The sequence below is a fragment of the Clupea harengus genome, chromosome 17, assembly GCF_900700415.2.
Source record: "Clupea harengus chromosome 17, Ch_v2.0.2, whole genome shotgun sequence".
Classification (NCBI taxonomy): Eukaryota; Metazoa; Chordata; class Actinopteri; order Clupeiformes; family Clupeidae; genus Clupea; species Clupea harengus.
The window spans coordinates 1284869-1305000 of record NC_045168.1 but is presented as its reverse complement, the minus strand read 5'-3'; the positions used below and the strand labels follow the sequence as shown (position 1 = coordinate 1305000).

Below are 20132 nucleotides of genomic sequence, written 5' to 3'. Positions count from 1 at the left end.
CATTTAACAGAAATGAGAAAGTGAAATGAGATGTTTTGGGTTTCTGTGCTCCAAGGTTAGTGTTGTTGGTTCTAGGCTGAGGGCTGCTCACCTCGTCTACGGTCCAGTGGGCCACGAGGCTGGCCTGCACGCCCGCCACCCCGGGGAGGAGCTTACAGTGCTGCTCCCAGCACAGCGGCAGGTCCCTGCTGGGGTGGGCCGACATCGCAGAGAGGAAGACAGACTGGTGGAGGGCCTGCTGCAGACTGTCTGCATTACGCTCCCCTAGAGAGAGAGAGAGAGAGAGAGAGAGAGAGAGAGAGAGAGAGAGAGAGTGGAAAAAGGAGGAGATAAGAGAGAAAGATTAGTTAGAGAGTGATTGAACGATAAAAGACAATAAACAACAACCGAAATAAAGACAGAGGCGAAGAAAGAAAGAAAAAGAGAGCTATAAAGACAGATTGGGAGGTTGGGAGAAGAGGGAGAGGGAGAAATATATGAAATGTATTCAGCTGCACAGATATTGCATATTAAACTGTCCTTATACACTAGTGTACATAACCAAATAGCCTGTTCTGGTAGATAATATTCTCCTGCATCTTGGGTTGAGTAAGCGCATAACCTTCCACAGAAAACACAACAAAGGCAGACAATAGGAAGCCAAGAGACTGAGCGTGAACAGAAGCTACGAAACCAAGGGGTTCACTCACACACACACACACACACACACACACACACACACACACACACACACACACACACACCACTTCCTGACACAACTCTCTCTCTCTCTCTCTCTCTCTCTCACACACAGACAGACAGACACAGACAGACACACACACACACACACACACACACACACAGACACACACACCATTACCTCCTGCAAGTACAGCTGTGCAGAATACCAGGGTCCGCTAATTAAAAAAGCTTGACAAACAGCCCTTACAGACAATGTACTGCTGGGAACTAAATGAGAAAATGGAGGGGCACTTTTGTCAGACTCATAATAACACCTATCTCCCCATACACAGCTAGATACTGGGAGAATATTAGCACCCCAACACAAGAACCCCATACTGTATTAATTCACCTAAGCACAGTGCAGAGAGTGTGAGGTAAGGCAATGGCCGAGTGAGCTGTAAAAGCCTGGCTTATATGGCTGCAGGGGGACCAGCTCGCCCTCTAGATCTGGGATTAAACCCAGTCGGATGGAACAGAGAGGAACACAGGGCCAAAAACCAAGATGGAGGAGGAGGAGGAGGAAGAAGAAGAAGAACAAGAAGAAGAAGAAAAGAGACATTTGGGCGTAATGTAGAGGTGACAAAAAGGACAACACTCATGGTATCACTTCTCTTTGTAGGAATCGGTATTGAGCATTGAGATTGGATTAACTGATATTTTAATAATTTGATTAATTGATGACAATCAGTGACATGTCTTCATGGAAATATATAATGAATCTTAACTGATAGCCGAGATCACTGGTGGCAATTACAATTTGGTTTATGATGCGTCTCGTTAAACATTGGGATTAAACCATCTCACGGGAGGGTGTTGGGATGAAAAGCGTTGATTCACTTTACCTGAAGACAAAGCTCACAAATATATCTGCTACATTACGGAGTCTGTGTGGAACATTTGTCACACCTAACAACACACAGACCCTCCTTGGATGCGTCTTCCTTTCTCGAGGCATTAAAGCCCCCACTCTTCCGCAGAGATCCTGCTGTATAAATACTGTAGCACACAGCCCATTATTAAAGCTGAGCAGTAGAGCGCTGCAGTCCACAGAGTGCTGGTTCTGCTGTATTAAAGGAGGAAGGGAGCGCAAGGCTGAGAAACGCAGAGGCTACTGGAGAGACATGACATTCTACACACGCTCAGAGAGAGAGGGCTGCGTACAAACAAAATGCCCCTCTCTCTTCCTTTTGCCCTCTCCCTCTCTGTGCTACTCGTTTAATCAGTGGGGAAAATGCCAGTGACCTCTTCATGGGGGATTATCAGAGCATGAAGGCTCAGCTGATTTCACATGCAATGGGATCCCACAACAGAACGCCTCGAGACTGCCAGATCCCCATCAAACAACAATCCCATCCAAAGCAGTTGCATCTTGTAATGCCTTGGAGGTGTCACTGAGTGTGTGTGTGTGTGTGTGTGTGTGTGTGTGTGTGTGTGTGTGTGTGTGTGTGTGTGTGTGTGTGTGTGTGTGTGTGTGTGTGTGTACTGCTCCTGGCAAAAAAAAAAAAAAAAAAAACACAGTATTTTATGTTATTTTGCTCCCCAGCTCTGTAACTCCTGGGTGGGACTGTTTTGATGATAATCAGAAATGTTCTAAATTATGCTAATCTGGCCCAGCATGGCAGAGCTTCACAGCATGAGGCGGGTACGCTGACAAAAGCTGCACCATCTTAACCACAGCCGAGACAGGGTGGCACACACACACACGCAGCACACAGCACACACAGTCTAGCTAAAGCCTGCTAAGTAAAGTCACTTAATGCTGATTGCAGCATTTAGAGAGAGTGAGTTACTTGAACACTGCCACCTTTCTCTCTCTCCGTCTCTCCCACTCTCTTCTCCCCATTGTTCCCCCCTTCCTGTCTTTATTGTGCTACTGCTCTCTGCTTCACTCCCCCTGCTACCTAACACACTCGCTCCATCTCTTGTTTGCTCTCGATCTCACTCCGTTATGTCTCTCCACTCCTCACTACCCATTCCTTTCTACAGTTGCTCACTCTATTGGGCATTTTCCCAAGAGGATTATTTCAGGTGCGTATATACTCATTAAAAAAAAGCACTTTAATGCCCTGATGACACACCCCTCTGCCTACCTCCTGTTTGGGCTCGTCCCAGTTCAGCAAGGGAACTTCCAAAACAAGCATGACACAAGAAAAAGCCAAATCCCACACCATCCTGCAGGCAACACAAGCCAGATGTCACTGTAGTTCCTACTCCATAAGTCATTACTTTTGAACTATTCATGGCAGATGCTTGAAATATCAGGGATTGCCTTGCTGAAAAGTTATGCCTTGCTGGAAAATATATTCAAAAACTATTTTGTGCTTTGGAGTGACTTTTGCCCACTATATATTGAAACTGAACCACATCAGATCTTTTAAATTATGATATATAATACTGGGGTTATAGAAATTACTAAGCAATTTAGCAATTTACACATACATTTCAAGTGCATATTGCTCATGTTTGACAAAGTCTTCCATAAAAACCATACCACTGGAAAGAGCAGGTTTTAATTAGTAAAGTTTGCTTGAACCACACTATATTTATTAAGTTATCAAACATACCATGTTTAACTATAAACAGAAATGCTGTTTTAAGGTATATATATTACTGTATACAGATTTGACCAGTAATCTATTAATGGACATAAACTGTAATGGTTCGAGGATGAGAAATCAGGAGTTTGGGATCTAGTTTCTGGGAAATATGCTGAATGTGTGTGTGACCAAAAGTGGTGGACAGGCATCATTTGTGGAACATCGGAGGAACAAGAAGTACAAGTAACATTTAGGCATCCTCAGGACTGACAGCTGGCCCAGGAGAGAGCATATCTGTTAGGTCCCTCTGGTGCATATCCTGAAGATCACGGATGCCCCACTTCCCCACAGTGATCTTTAACACTGACTATTTAGACATAAAATACACATATGAATTCACTGATATAGTTTTAGAATAGTATTACTCAGGTCTGTGATCATATTTTACGTAGTATGCCTCTGTATTCAGCGTTTCTGTTTGTAGTAAAACATGGCTTGTTAGATACCTTAATAAATGTAGTTTGGTTTAAGAAGCCAACTTCATATTTTGTGCATTTACTAATTAATGAATGTTTTTATGGTAGACTTTGCCATACATAGCCAATAAGCACATGAAAAATAGGTGTGAAATGCTTTATTTAAATCGCTAATGCCTCATAAATCAGGCATTTTGTGCTATGAGTATTAAAAATGTAAAACATCTAATTGAAATGTTCTGATGTGGTTCAGTGCGGAAATATAGCGGTCAAATGTTGCTCCAAAGAACAAAATCCTTTTTTAATACAATTTTCAGCAGGCCATAACTATGGGCCAACTCGTTTAGAAACTAAAACCATCTACTAGTGTAGAACAATCCCTGAAAATGTTAAGCATTTCTGCAGTAAAATTAGGGCCAACAAAGATAAGGGCTTAGAATTGTGCACAGCTGTTGAGTATAGAGGCATTATTTACATAAAGTATGAAGCAAATCCAAGATGGTCAGTCGGGAGGCCTCTTGATTTCACATGGAATAATCCCTTTGTTAAATAAATAACTGCAAATACTGTGTCTTGGGTAAACATTTATCTCTGGCCTCATAGACAACAAGATGAGAGCCAGAAGACACAGTGGCAATTGGACTAAGGACTGAAAAAAAGCAATCTTCAGTATACATTTACTTTTACTTTTCCTCTCACAACCTGAAAAAGACAACCACAGAGACCCAAGACAGAACATTCTAGAAAAGCATATGTCAATGGCCCCAGCAAATGGTGCGAGACAAATACCACAAAACATTACGAGTTCAGGAGGCTGTTACGCATCACGACTCCCTCCACTATTGTTTCTAACGATGGAGACAAAATGATCAATCTACCCACTTGTACTCAGCCACATGGAGCAAATGACAACATTAAGTGCCAAATGAAAACATCCAACTGCAGTTTGAGCATTCAGCAACGCAACGCGGCAACAGAAACAGGTGCCCCCGTATGACAGCGTGGAGTCAAGCCATGGCTGGTTGAGTAAAACGGCCGAAACTGCCAACAGCAGATGTTCCATAAGGGTCTGTGTGTGTGTGTGTGTGTGTGTGTGTGTGTGTGTGTGTGTGTGTGTGTGTGTGTGTGTGTGTGTGTGTGTGTGTGTGTGTGGGGGGGGGGGTGATAGAGATAAAAAAAAGAGGAAGAGAGATATTGAAGATGAGAAGAATATGGATAAAAGAGGAAGAAACATGGAGTGACAAAGAAAAAAAGCAGACAGATGAGAAGGGACTGAGAGCAACAAATATATATCGAGAGAGACAGATCAGAGAGAGAGAGAGAGAACAAATATATATAGAATGAGAGAGCGTTAGAGATTGAGAGAGAGAGAGAGAGCCTGAATGGCTTTGAGGAGAGAACTCCTGTGGTGCTTCTCCCTGGTGGGTGCTGGCGTGCGGGGTGCTCAAATGTTACTGGTGAGCACCGCTGAATCTCAACCAGTCAGGAGCTCAGAGATGCTCCAACCCACCGCCATCACCAGACAGCACACTAGGACAGGCCAGACAGAACTAGACAGGCCGCAGGGAAAGTAGACTGTGTGTGTGTGTATGTGTGTGTGTGTGTATATTTGCGTGTATACAGTCGTATGCAAAAGTTTGGGCACCCCTGATAATCTTCATTACTTTCATTTATAAATTGTTGGGCGTTTGGATCAGGAACTTCTTTGTCATATATATAATACTTCACGGACACAGTGATATTTTAGCAGTGAAATAAGGTTTCTTTGATAAACAGAAAATATGCCATATGCATCATAACAGAATTAGACCAGTGCATACATTTGGGCACCCCAACAGAAAAATCACATTAATATATTTACTAGAGCCTCCTCTTGCAAAAATAACGGCCTCTAGACGCTTCTTATAGCCTCTGATGAGTGTCTGGATGAAGGCATTTTGTACCATTCTTCCTTATAATACACCAGTTTAGTAAGGGTTGATGGGTTTCTAGCGTGGACAGCCCGCTTCAAGTCATCCCATAGATTTTCAATTATATTCAAGTCTGGGGACTGGGATGGCCATTCCAGAACATTGTAGTTGTTCCTCTGCATAAATGCTTTAGTGCCTCGGTTCCAAAACTGGGGTACGCGTAGTACGCAAAGTGGTTCAGGGGGTACGCGGGGAGAACATTTCCGCGATAACGGAAAACGGATGGAATTCGCGGAATGTAACCTTTGAAACAGATTTGCAACTTAGACGGAAACATAATTTTGTGCATCAAAATCGCCCAAATACGTAGCTGGAGATTAAATGTCTGAAGGGGTACGGGACTGTAAAAAGTTTGGGAGCCACTGCTTTAGTGGATGTGGAGCAATGTTTCGGGTCGTCCTGCTGGAACACCCAACTCCGCCGTAACTTCAGCTTTGTTACAGATTCTTGAACATTATTGTCAAGAATTTGATGATACTGAGTTGAATCCATGCGACCCTCAACTTTAACTAGATTCCCAGTTCCTGCCCTAGCTACACAGCCCCACAGCATGATGGACCCCCCACTAAATTTTACTGTGAGCAGCAGGTGTTTTTCTAGGAATGCTGTGTTTTTTTGCCTCCATGCATAACATCTCTTGTTGTGACCAAATAGCTCTATCTTTGTCTCATCAGTCCACAGCACTTTGTTCTAAAATGAGCCTGGCTTGTTCAAATGTAGTTTGGCAAACCTCAAGCGAGCCTGTTTGTGGCGTGTGTGGCTTCTTCTGCATCACTCTCCCATACAGCTGTTCTCTGTGCAATCTGCGCTGAATGGTTGAGCAATGCACAGTGACACCATCTGCAGCAAGATGATCTTGCAGCTCTTTGGAGGTGGTCTGAGGGTTGTCCTTGACCATTCTGACCATTCTTCGCCTTTGCCTCTTTGTTATTTTTCTTGGCCTGCCACTTCTGGCCTTAACAAGAACTGTGCCTGTTGCCTTCCATTTCTTAATAACATTCTTCACAGTGGAAACTGATAGCTGAAACCTCCGGGATAACTTTTTGTAGCCTTCCCCTAAACCATACTGCTGAACAATCTTTGTTTTCAGATCATTTGATAGCTGTTTTGATGCCCCCATGTTGCCACAGGAGAATCAAAGAGACGCACAACTTGCAATTGCCTACCTTTTCTAATTATTGGATGCACCTTTCTATGGAATTGAAGGCTTAACGAGCTAATCAGACTAATTATGTGTTACAGTTAATCAGCATTGAGTAGTTACAGGTATTCAAATCAACAAAATGATTAGGGTGCCCAAACATTTTCACAGCCTATTTTTCACATTTGATTCGATTTCACACAATGAAATACTGCTACACTAAATATCTTTGTCTGGAAAACGTGTGTGTGTGTGTGTGTGTGTGTGTGTGTGTGTGTGTGTGTGTGTGTGTGTGTGTGTGTGTGTATATACTCAAAAAGTTTTCATGCATTTTGTGTGTGTGTGTGCGTGTGTGTGTGTGTGTGTGTGTGTGTGTGTGTGTGTTTTGGGTAACGCAGTGGTAAAAAGTGTCCATGGTGTCTCTCTTGAGTGCTGGCTGTTCTCTCAGAGGGGAGAAAGGCATCTCGGCCATGACAAAACCCAGAGGAGAAAAAGAGGGAAGAACCTCAATCAAAACAAACCCAGAGAGCATGAGTGAGAAGTAGGCCATTAGTTCACTTTCTCTCTCTTATTTCTAATGAAAGATAGGAAGATAGTGAATAACATACAAATAAAAATATAGTGAAATAAAGAGTGAAAAAAAAACAGAAAAACACAATCAAAACAGAAAGAAAGAAACAAAACACTGAGAGACAATCAATCACTGTACCCTCCTCATGTGGTGTGACTGTAACCCTGTACCCTCCTACATGAGAAGTGACTGTAACACTGTGCACTCCTACATGTGAGGTGATGTAACACTGTGCACTCCTACATGAGAAGTGACTGTAACCCTGTGCACAAATGACACAAAGAGCAGCTCACTTTAGGAAAGCCAGCTTGTGTGGTTTGTGGCAGGAATGTTTTACAGTCTATGTGGCAGACACACGCGCACACACACACACACAGACACAGACACAGACACAGACACAGACACAGACACACACAAACACAGACACAGACACAGACACAGACACAGACAAACACAGACACACACAAACACAGACACACACAGACAGACAGTTACACACACAGACAGACAGTTACACACACACAGACAGACACACACAGACACAGGAGACAAAACCAGAATCCTTCCTCACTGAATCCTTTGAAACATTCAGTAATGCCCTGCAGGTGGGATGCGAGTGTTTTTCAAAGAACACAACAGCCAATCATGAGGGAGGAACTCTCCCTGGGCTCTTCAGTGTTCAGGCTTCTGAATGACAAAGAGAGTTTCTCAGAACACATACTCGCCCTCCAACTCAAATGCATATGTGCCGTGCCAAGTGTGACTTCAGATCTCAAGCAGGGAAATACATGCATGTGGGAAAAAAATCTTGGATGAAACCATCACATACTTTCGAGATACGAGTGCATTGAATTCACTCTAAATAAATAAATAAATAAATAAAGAAACAAACAAACAAATAAATAAATAAATAAATAAAAGCTAGAGGTCTGTGACAGGAGCTACGCTAATATTTAGCACCTTTTTAACCAAAGAGATGTACAATCATGTGCAGGTATACATTTCCATGTCTAATGCCATGTAAACGAAGCCTCATTGAATCTCTTGATGATGAACATATATGTAAGATGAGAAAATCAATACTCCCTGCCCCCTGACCCAATGGTTAAATCTTCTGCTAATCCTTCATTAAATCCTAGCCTTCTGCAGATTAGTTTTAATTAGCGACCTCTGGTCCGATTCAATATTAAGCAATAGCCCAGACTGCTGCTGCTGCTGCAAACCCAAGTCTCAATTGTCTTTGTTGTGTTTGTCATTGGGAACAGGATTGGGTTAATCCTTGCACTCAAGAGAAATGACTGGAGGGGCACCTAATGCAATGAACGTAATTGATCGTTAACATTAAAGATGGCGATTAATTACGACTGGACTTGTAGCGCAGGTCGTTCTTAGGTGGGGGTGAGCGGATTCTCTCGTGCCGCAAGCGAAGGAGAAGGAAAAGTGAAAAGAAGAGAAAAAAAGACAAGTGATGGACAGGGGCGAGTGTGTGAGAGAGTAAATGGATGGGAGTGTGTGTCGGAGTGCAAATGAAGAAAGAGAGAGAGAGGGAGAGGAAAGAGAGAGAGGAGAGAGAAAGGCACCTGAGGGCTCTGTGGGATTACGTGTGTGTGTCTGTGAGAGACAGAGAGAGAGAGAGAGAGAGAGAGAGAGAGAGAGAGAGAGAGAGAGAGACAGTGAGTGAGTGAGAGAGAGAAAGAGAGAGAGAGAGAGTGAGAGTGTGTGTGAGAGAGCTAGAGCAAGAGAGAGAATGCTAAACAGAGACAGAGAGCAATCGAGGTAAACGAAACAAAGAGAGAAGAGAATGAGGTTAGACACAGAGGCAAGAAACACACACACACACACACACACACACACACGCACGCACGCACGCACGCACGCACGCACGCACAAATTGCCTGGGATGTTGAGGTGCTGTCCACTCGTCCAGCAGAGTGTTGAAGCACGCCATCCCCAGTGACACTTCTGCACTACACTTGCATGGAAGACATGAAGCCCGTTTACAAATCCCCTCCGCATCACACTGCTGCTCCTCCTTCCAGATCTGCTGATCAAATGAGCCATGCAACGATACATAAGCTGTGATCAAAGATATGAGTGATTTTGAGTAAGTCTTTGTTATTGGTGGCGGGACAAGAGCCCTTCCGTCTTCTTTCAAAACAAACGCATGGTCTATTATTCACTCGGAGCAAATTGTGACATATCTGCACCTGACTGTGTTCATAAATTTGACACCATAGAGCTCCTGCTGACAGGTCTGCCATGAGACGCTTCTATGCAGCAAGGCTATGGGACTCCGAGTACGTGAGCAGTGCACTGTTTGTCTGGAGCGATCTCCACCTCAACACATTTGCCACATGCACTTCCACATCAACTGACTATTTCTTCCATGTGCACAGCAGAAATCCACATCCGCTCCCATGGTCCTCATTAAAAAGACAAAGTGGCCACAGGTGCCTCGGTGACGGTCAGATTACCCAGCACTCCAAACTCCAGACTGTTTATTAGTCCTGATTAATGAATCAACATATTAATACATTATTATTCCTGATTAATTGACGGGCAGAAGCATTCTCTCTCTCTCGAGGGGAAAAAGCCTGGATAGTTTACAGCTGGCGGGATCTCACCATTCTGCTGCTTTAGAGGAAACTTCCTCGTTAACGTAAGGAAATGTGAGCAGCCACGTCATGACTTGAGGCAAACAGAAATGGACAGCGAGGGAGTGTGGGTAGTAGGGTAGTGCTGCTAGACTTCTGTCTGCACGGCATACTGTGAGACACAAACAGGCACTGGGGAAGGGGGTGGGGGGCGTGAGTCATCTGTGTGTGTGTGCGTGTGTGTTTTCATTTCGATTTATTTGTGGATGGGTCTGTCTGTGTGCACTTCCATGTGTGTGTGAATGCATATTTGTGTGTGTGCCTGTGGAATGTGTGTGTTTGGACACTACATGTGTGAGTGACTGTGTATATGTCTGTGTGCTTTAAAAATCTTGGCAAGTGAAATTTTCCTGTTCTGTTTGCAGATAATTGAGCTTATTTTAAGTAATATCTCCCACATTTTGCAGTGTGTTCCCATGAGCTATGTCCGTGTGTATGTCTGAAGAGTACATCTACATGTGAGTGTATGTGAATATATATATATATATATATATATATATATGTATATATGTATGTGTATGTGTGTGTGTGTGTGTGTGTGTGTGTGTGTGTGTGTGTGTGTGTGTGTGTGTGTGACCCTGGCTGCTAACAGCCCAGGGACAGGTCATGGTGCCAGGGGTGACAGAGGACCAGCTGGAATCAGGTGACCCCCAGCCCTTGCCCTGTCCTGTCCTAGTCAGCAGAGACAACATGCTCCCAGCATGCTACTGGCCATCACAGCCATCAGTGGCCCCTCTTTTAACCGTGCTTATTTTTGGGCAGATTATGGGGTATATGCCAGCGCATCGCTGTGGGGCACGGGAAAAAAAAAACTGCACCATCACCATGGCAACAGTCACAATGCATCACCTGTGTGAGTACTGCAGGGGGGTGTTGGGCATGTTTTTTTCTCTTTTTTGGCACAACATTGTACAGCCAGGAGGGCACATAGGGGGAACTCTGCCACGGCTTTTACCACTATTACTCTGACACAGACTATGAGTCAAAGTCTGAAAAAGTCGGGGCTATTCAAGGTTAATCAATAAGAACGATCTGTATTCTACCGAGGAGCAGAGCGTCTGAAAGGATAGTGAAGAGAGATACCTACTCAGCCCTCGCAAATCACCTGAGCTTCTATTTCAGAGACGGTGGAATTATTCAAACATGTGAATCAGAGGCGCAGTAAAAAAGAAAATGACTACTGCATGGCTTACAGCGAGCTTCATACGGGGTTTCTTGCAACCCTGGCTGCCCCCAAAACAGAGGAAAACGGTCCCCGTACGCCAACACACACAGAACCGAGACACAGTCCAAAGTGTGTGTGTGTGTGTGTGTGTGTGTGTGTGTGTGTGTGTGTGTGTGTGTGTGTGTGTGTGTGTGTGTGTGTGTGTGTGTGTGTGTGTGTGTGTGTGTGGGAGCGCTTACTGGATTACTTCTGCCAGGGCTTAATTTGCGGTGAAAGGCACATTTAAGGCTGGGAAATGAAAAATGATGTCTCACGCCCTATTTCTCTGTGATGAAACATGTTTTCTCTTTCTGTCTCTCTCTCTCTCTTGCTCATCCCCTCATCTCTTCCACCTCAACCCTCCCTCTCTCCCCTTGTTCCTCTTTCTTCTCTCTGCAGGCTTTCTTGACTGTGCTCTAGCCAGGTTGCCAGGGGGTAGAGAGCCAGAGAGAGCGAGAGAGAGTGCCCCCGAGCCAGCTCACAATGCACTGCATGAGAATAGGCACGTCTCCTATAGAAACCCCCTCGCCATCCTCAGCCATCCTCAGCCATCCTCAGCCATCCTCAGCTCTGACAGGAGGCACCACAGATAAAACCACGACCACAAACACCTCTTCCAGCTGAGCTAAGGGCTTTCAAAACGTGTGAAAAGCTTTTAAATTCCTCTGGCCAAACCGAACAGTGTTGACAAGCCCGTCACAGAAGACAGAAGAGAGAAAAGCCAGCAAACGAGAAAGACAGCAAGAAAGAAAGACAAAACAGACAGACAGATGAGACAGACATATAAAGAAAAATGAAAGAATGGGTAAAAAAGAAAGAAAGAATGAATGAATGAAAAAATGGGTAGAAAAGCTGGATGTATTTTGTACATATATACTGTACCCTACATTATTCATGTGCTCCAGTAAAGCAAAAAAAAAAAAGCTACTGCCTGGACTTCCTTCAAACTGTCTCTCAGGCAGCCTCCTCGCTCTCTCTCTCTCTCAGGGGGTAGAGATACGATCAGACAGAGTTGAGCAGAGCTGGTGGCCAAGCAAAGCACTTTTCCCTCCTTGGCCGAGGCCACTGCAGCAGCTTTCAACAGAACGTGCTGCAAGAAAATAACAAAGCGAGCGCCATGACATCAACTAGGGATCCTCAGCTACCAGAAACCCTGGCCCTAGCCCTGGCCCTAGCGCTAGCCCTGGCCACGGTGGGGGCTTATTATTTGCAACGGTGGGTGGATTCTGTCTTTCTGCCTGCCAGGAAAACAACACCAGCGGTCTGTCGAGACATCTTTAAGTGCTGCGTCTATTTGTGCGAGCGGCTGTGATGAATAACTAAATTCAATTTTACTGATTGCACATTTCGTGTATCGATTTGCACTGCTGAGGGTTTCAACATATTGAGACGGGAGTATATCCTCATAGGAACCTCTGCAGACTTCCATAAGCCATTCCTCAGCCATGACCCTTCAGCCTTGAAGTCATTGCGAATACAAGGTATAACAGATTCCAAACTGATATAATAAATTCCTGATCACGAATGGCAGACTGCAACATATAAAGCCAAATACACCAAAGAAATAAACAACAGAAGAGAGAGGGGGAGAGAGGGGGGGCAGAGCGAGACAGAGAGGGAGACAGAGAAAGAGAGAGAGAGAGAGAGAGAGAGGGAGACAGACAGAGAGAGAGAGAGAGAAATAAAGCCTCTTGACATTGCATCAGGTGTGTGAGTGGCTTGGGGGACTCATTATGAAAGCTCCAGAGCAGGCTCATGGAGGGGGATTCTTCTTCTTCCTCGCCACATGAGGCAGGGGCACGAGAGGAAGGATGCACCGCAGAAGGCAATTCATTATTCAGCTTCACAAATACAAAGTGACTCAGAGAAAGAGAGGCGGGTGAGAAAGAAAGAAAGAAAGAAAGAAAGGAAGGAAGAAAGAAAACTGGGAAGGGAGACGCTTCAAACAGGTGAGAGCACTAATGGATTGAAAAACAGCATGGAAAACAAATGAGGGCTTTTATGGGAGGGCTTCTGTTGACTGTGGCTGTGGACTGTGACTGTGTTCTTTCAAATGCGGAGAGTCCATATTTCAAAACATATCCCAATACCAGCTCTATTAAACCCCTGAAGTCCCCGGCACGGTCGACGGAACCAAGAAAAATGGGACCAGTGCTTAATCTCAAATCCAACCTTTGCACCAGGTTATCACTACGATAACAGCGTTGCCATAAACTGACAAGTTTGAAGGCTGATAAATAAAATGACCGTTTGGAAAGAACCTAAAATAAATGAAATTTTCAGCACAAGCACCCATTCCTTCATTAGTTGTACTATTCATGTGCTAAAGACTTCGTCATCAGCTGTGGCTTTAAGGGAGACCACACGGAAGAAGCATAGACTATAAATGTCTATGGGAAGAAGGACCAATGTAAACAAAACACCCCCCAGGGCCAAGAAATCCTTAATTTTGTGGCAAACCCTGCCATCTGGAAGCATATGGTAGTAGATATGGAATTCCATCGAAAGAGATGCAATACATATCTACTTGTGCGTGTGTTCAGGAGATATGGAGAGAACTGGAAAAAAAATTCTCTTTTAAATCCCAAGGACGAGACAATATGTGCAGTATGGAGCTACAACTTGATGAACTACTACTATCTGAGATGAAACTGGATAAGTACGTTTAAGTATTTCTAACTATCACTAGGAGATATTGTATAGGCTAACGTTTTTTTAGTGTAGACTAAAGTTTTTTAGGGTAACATACTTGCTAGTGGTGTTATGACAAGTAGTAATACACTACATTCACATATCAATTCTCCCTACAGTCATAGAAGGATTTACTTCACTAACCTGTTAATGAAGTCATACAGATGGTATGAAAAAAACAGCCCTCTCTGAAATCATATGAGGGATTAAAATCAATGTCCTTGTGTCCTAAAATACAAAGTACAAGGTGACAAATTAATCTCTGGTTTAATCTAAAAATCAAATGGAGTGAGGCAACTTTTGGCACCTCCTTACAGTTAAATAGAGCATACATCAACACATTGACTTCCGTCCGCTCAAGTATACATTTGCATATTTACAAACCACAGCATTAAATTATTAAATGAATAAATGCTAAACTGACTTCTGATGATGCACTGCTTTGACATCATCACTGATACACAGGGCTTTGCAAACAGAATCATAATCATAATGGAACAACCTTTAAAAGGCAGCCTATAAATTCAAACAAGGACATGTCTGCAGAAACTTTTTTAGGAAGAGACAATGCAGTTATAAAATCGAAGACACCATCACCAGTCAAAGAAGGCCAAATGGTGTAGGCTGAGATTTATGTACCCGCTGACTAAGTAGCAGTCTGTCTGCAAATCCGATCTATGGATGCACTGGGAAATTACATTCAGTGACGGCTTATTTGCTGTGTTGTACTCTCAAACTCTCACAGAGATCTCTTCAGAGCTCTGTTACGAACAACATTTCATTAACAAATGGCTTCTTCCACACATACCAAGCCCATTGCAAGGCAATGGGGAAAGAGGAAAGAGTTTTAGGAAAGAGTTTTAACACTGGACACTCTGTTAAGGTTTATATACACTAAAAGAGCATTAATTACAATGTGGTCCATATAAATACAACCTTAGTCAACACTCGAGACAAAGCACTCTCTGCACAACAAAAAGTCATCCAACAAGTACTAGTAAATATAATCAAAGATTAACTGAGATACCATCTATGTAAATTAGGCCGACAGAGAAAACAGTAGTATCCGAGTGAGCCTTGTTCACACTGATATGGTACATCTCAAAACATTCATGTGAAACAGTGAAGACAAAAGCCAGACATTAGTCTATGCTACATTTATTGTCATTTAGCAACACGCCGTAAGTAGCTCAGCCTCCTTCCAAACAACATGCTAATGGAATTCACATTGAAAAGGGATGCAAGGCTTTGATGGCTGCCAGCTACCTTTGGCCTCAAACATGGCTGGGTGTGTGCCTGGTGCAGGCCTTCTCTGAGAGAAATTAGCCATGCTAATTAGCCTGTCGCAACATTTAACTCAGTTTCCTCACCAGGGTCCTTCCTGCTCTTATCCAAAAGGCAGAGGCAGCGAGAGAGGGAGAGAGAGAGAGAGAAAGAGAAAGAGAAAGAGAGAGAGAGAGAGAGATAGAGACAATGCCACTCAGCTTACATCAAGGTAGCTTTATCTCCAAAGTAAAAAGACATAAAGAGAGAGAGATAGAGAGAGGGAGAGAGAGAGAGGAAGAGAAAGAGTCTAGGCTTTTGCTAAGTGCAACACTGCGGATTAGCATAATATATTCTTATGGCTTCAGAAAGGTAAAGGTTCTTTTTTCAGCTACAGGGGCTTTGAAGCAAAGGATGTGAGCAGCAGACTGAGCCAATTCCCTCCATCTTTTATCTCACCAGCTCAACTGGGACCCGAGCAAAAATGTCCATCCAAATCGTTTTTGGACCGATTTGGAGAAGTTGGACTCTTCAGTTGTGGAGAATGATTTTTGTGGGTTTTCAGACAACGAACGATGAAACCCTTAAGAGGGACTGCCAAGAAAGTACATGGCTCTTCAGCCAGTGTCTTCATCAATATCAGGAGAAGATTTAACTCTATAATATGCTCAGGAGACGGAGAATGTTTTAAACCTAATCAGCATCTAAAATTCATGAGGCAGCTGTAGGCTATTACAGGCAGAGGGAGAAAGCAAACTGCACCAAAAAGCACAGGCTTAAGCTTTCCTGCTCACAAGCAGATCTGACTTCTAACAGACTTTACATAACCATCCACCACGATCACCGCCACCAAAAGAGAAGAAAACAAACCATAAAAAAAACAGTACACTGTGAAATGGAGTTTAATTGAAAATATTACTTTCCTCTGAGCAACAATAATAACAAAAGAAATCACTGAGTGTTGCTGCATTGGTGGTTTCACTTGATTACCCTGGAACAGTTCATAAATGACTAGCGAGAACTTTGCGGGCCTTGAGTTCTGGAGAAGGCCAAGAACTTTATTTTTTTGATCTGCTTCTTCAGAGCTCGAGGCTTAGTCTGGAAGTCCAGCTGTGAACCGGAGTCAGTCCAAAAATGATGATCCATCACTGGTGCCTTGAAAGCTCATGACTGCCATCCATCACGCTGAACGGCCTGTCTAGCCAGTGCTTCCTGGACTATCATTCCGTTGGGGTTGGCTAAAATGAAAGCAAACTAATCTGATGTGCTTCCTCAAAGAGGTTTGGTGTCTCAGGAATAGAGCACATCGAGGTAGTAGCCTCTTGCTCAAGGGAGATAAGATCTTTAAAGAAACGCAAACAGATTTCTTTTTGTTACACCGACTAATGCGGGTCATCAAAGTGATGATCTGAGCGGCTTCAAAAGACAGAGAAAGAGAGAGAGTGTGTGTGCAAAAGAGAGATAGAGAGAATAAACTTCTACTCTCCACTTTTCTAGACTTCTAACTGTGGCCCTTTATTTCACCATTAAGAATTACAAAGAAAAGTTGGTTAAAAATATAAAAAGGACTGTCTTGTTACAGTGAAGCAAGCAGAAAAGAGAGACAAGGAAAGACTGAGATAGACAGAGAGTCAGAGAGACTGAGCCAGACTGAGACGAGGAGAGGCAGATAACTGTATTATAAGGAAGGGGGCTAGATCTGCTGCAGGGGTATGAAGGATTAAGTGGAAAAAAGAAAAGAAACCTTCAACATTCCTTTATATAGTGCTTGAGCTTTTACTGCAGTCTTGTACCTGCCAACACCAGACCGGGAGTGTATGATGCATGGAAAAAGATAAATAGCTAATACACAGCAGGTGGAAGGAAGGACGCAATGAAGAAAGAAAGAAAGAAAGAAAGAAAGAAAGAAAGAAAGAAAGAAAGAGAGAGAGAGAGAGAGAGAGAGAGAGAGAGAGAGAGAGAGGCAGAGAGAGGCAGAGAGAAATTGGGACAGGGAGACCGATGTTATCAAGACAGCACAATTACATTATTGAGCAACCCATAAAATGTAGAGATCAATGCAGATTTTAGATTTGTTGAGTAAATCATCTCGGTTAGCCAATATGGGGAGGGCAATTCCAATAATTATAACTGTGATAGCTGTGTTGTCAACTGAAAACAAACTGCAGTTTTGTTAGCCAATAACTCCATAATAGCATATGCTTATGCCAGGCAAAATGGATTGTTATCCACAGTCCATTAAATCTGAATTGAAAATGGAGCAACGCTAGACTTAAACAACTGAAAGAAAAACACACACACACAAAAAGGCGGCCATTTTGACCAGGCATGACGCCCAATCTCCATCTGACAGCACATTGTTCACAGAGTCATTGCACATTGAATGGCGAGCAGCCGTTGGTGGCACAGGTCCTTACAGCGCAGGGGGTAAAACTCTGTGTTTTTTTTTTTTTGCCCCAGTTATCATTTGGCCAGGCAAGCGTAGTCTCCTCAGCTGCTATGGCAACAGACAGATTATATACCCAAGTAGGGCTTGCCACCGCCACTAAGAGGCCAAATGGTCATTATCATGGCACTGATTTTTAAGGGGCTGATGGCTCCTTGCCCTGCGGAGGCAAATGCTGTCAGAAAAGGCACACGGATGACTAGTTGATATCTGACAGATGACAGATGTGGGGGCTGTTTATGGGTACGCATAGGGAGCAGAGCTTCAGTGTTTCCTGAATATCCCAGCAATGTCTGAATTTCCCCAGACCCCAGACAGCGAGGACAGAAGGCCACTAGTCAAGAAGGGCAGTGGGGCACTAATGTAGATGGGGAGGCTTTGTGCATGTGTGTGTGTGTGTGTGTGTGTGTTTGTATTAATGTGTCTGTGTGTGAGATGAGTGTATCTGATTAAGTGTGTGTGTGAATGTGTGTGTGTGCCAGTGGAATGGCCAACTGTCGCGTTTGAAAATGCCTGTGTCAGGGGAGTGTTCATCTCCAGCCACTGGTGGAGAGAAGCCATCTGTTTCCTCGTCTTTATGAAGAGCGAGACACTGAGCTGATGATTCAGAGACAAACAGGGGAGGAACAAACAACACACACACACACACACACACACACACACACACACACACAGTTGAGAGACAAGATAGAAAGAGGGACTGACAGTAATGGTAAGGGTGGGCAAGAAAAAAAAAAAGGTAAGCGGTAAAAAAAAAAGACAGTTTGGAGAGAGACAGACCGTGAAGGCAAAAATGGGCACAAATGCAAAAAGCCAAAAGAAATGCCGAAGGAGGGGAGTGTGAGTGAATAAGTGAGGGAGAAGGAGGCAGATAATAGGGGCTTTAGGAGAGATCATAGCAGTGTCAGACTAGGGGATCTAAAATGGTGACTGCTGGAAAGGAAGAAGAAACTGCTGCATCACGCTGGTGTATGTGCGTGCGTGCGTGCGTGCGTGCGTGCGTGCGTGCGTGCGTAGTTCGGAGGGGGGCATGTCTGGTCTGAGCAGAGGAAGAAACTCTAAAATCAACACGCTTATGTTCCACGCGACTGCACAACATCACCATCATCAGCAGAGCCTTCTGTCTAGAGAGCTCTCTGGCTAATCTAGCCTAACAGACAGATGGACCTACAAGTCAATAATTAACCATAATTAACAGTAACTGGGTGAAAATGATAAACAGAAAGGAATTGTCTGAGGTATCTGACTTCAGGAAGTGTTGGCAGCACAACTGCAGTCAGATCCCATTATGTTCAAGATTTATGAATCAAATTATGATCAGTCTTAATTAGCTCGCTTTTTTTTTTTTCAATACTCCCCAAAAATATACAATTGCACTGCGTACAGACACTAAACTCAAGGGAAGGTTACATGTTTACCCTCCTCAGATGGCTACAGGAGGGGCTGAGATGGGATACAATGCAGCCGGAAGCATGTTGGAATTCATTAGTCCAGCCCCACTGTGAGGGTGGGAACTAACCACAAGCTTAGGGCAGCAACAGTGGGTGGAGCTGGTCAGTGTGTGCCGACTGGCCAAACGCTCGCGCTGGAGAGAGAGAGAGAGAGACGGAGAGAGATTACTGGATGATTGGTAGTGAGAGGGGCTTTACTGATGGGTGAGGCCTCTCCACTGCCAATCGCCATCACCCCCCCTCCCAGTCACGTCAAGGTCAATCTATCCATCTGGCCACAGGGAAGTCTGGCACAGCGAGAGCCTATCTGTGCGAATCACACACACACATAGACAGTATCTGTCTGTCTCCATCTGTCTGTCTGTCTTTCAGTCCCTCTTCCTCTCCCTCTCTTGCCCTCTCACCCTCTCTCCCAATTTCCTCACATTGTCTGTCACGCTCCTGCTCTGTCTGTCTGTCTGTCCTCCTCAGTATGATTATCTGTCTATCTGCCTGTCTCCCTCTCTTTCTATCTATTTTTCTATCTATCTATCCATCCATCTCTCTCTCTCTCTGATCAGAACACCTCCCATCTCTGCTATATCTCAAGCTATGTCACTCTCTCTAGGACTCTTCTTCACTCTCGCTCTCTGTCTGTCTGTCTCCGTCTGTATGAGCATCTGTCTGTCCCTGCCTGTCCATATGTGCATCTGTCTGTCTGTCTAGTTCTCTCTCTCTCTCTCTCTCTCTCTCTCTCTCTCTATGTATCAGCACACATCTATGTCTTATGCCAGCTCTCGCTCTCCCTCTCTGTCTCTGTGTGTGTCTCTTGCCCACCCCTCTCTCATTCTCACACTCCCTCCCTCCCTCCCTCCCTCCCTCTCTCTCTCTCTCTCTCACACACTCTCTCTCTCTCTCTTTCTCTCCCTCTCTCCCCTCGCTCTCCCTCTCCATCATGCCAGTGTTCCCAGCCATAGACGTACAGACAGGGGCGGCTTACTGCCAGCCCTGTGGCCAAGTTCACAC

At 44.2% G+C, this 20132-nt stretch overlaps 1 protein-coding gene across 2 annotated transcripts in view; it reads right to left on the bottom strand.

Annotated features, from left to right (window-relative positions):
- LOC105890288 (L3MBTL histone methyl-lysine binding protein 4) overlaps nt 1-20132 on the bottom strand; it is a 77242-nt gene that overhangs the window by 9578 nt on the left and 47532 nt on the right. For both annotated transcript variants that reach the window (XM_031584220.2, XM_031584219.1), the window contains exon 19: nt 92-264. In XM_031584220.2, the coding sequence (XP_031440080.1) occupies nt 92-264 (173 nt within the window). The remainder of the gene's footprint in view (nt 1-91; nt 265-20132) is intronic.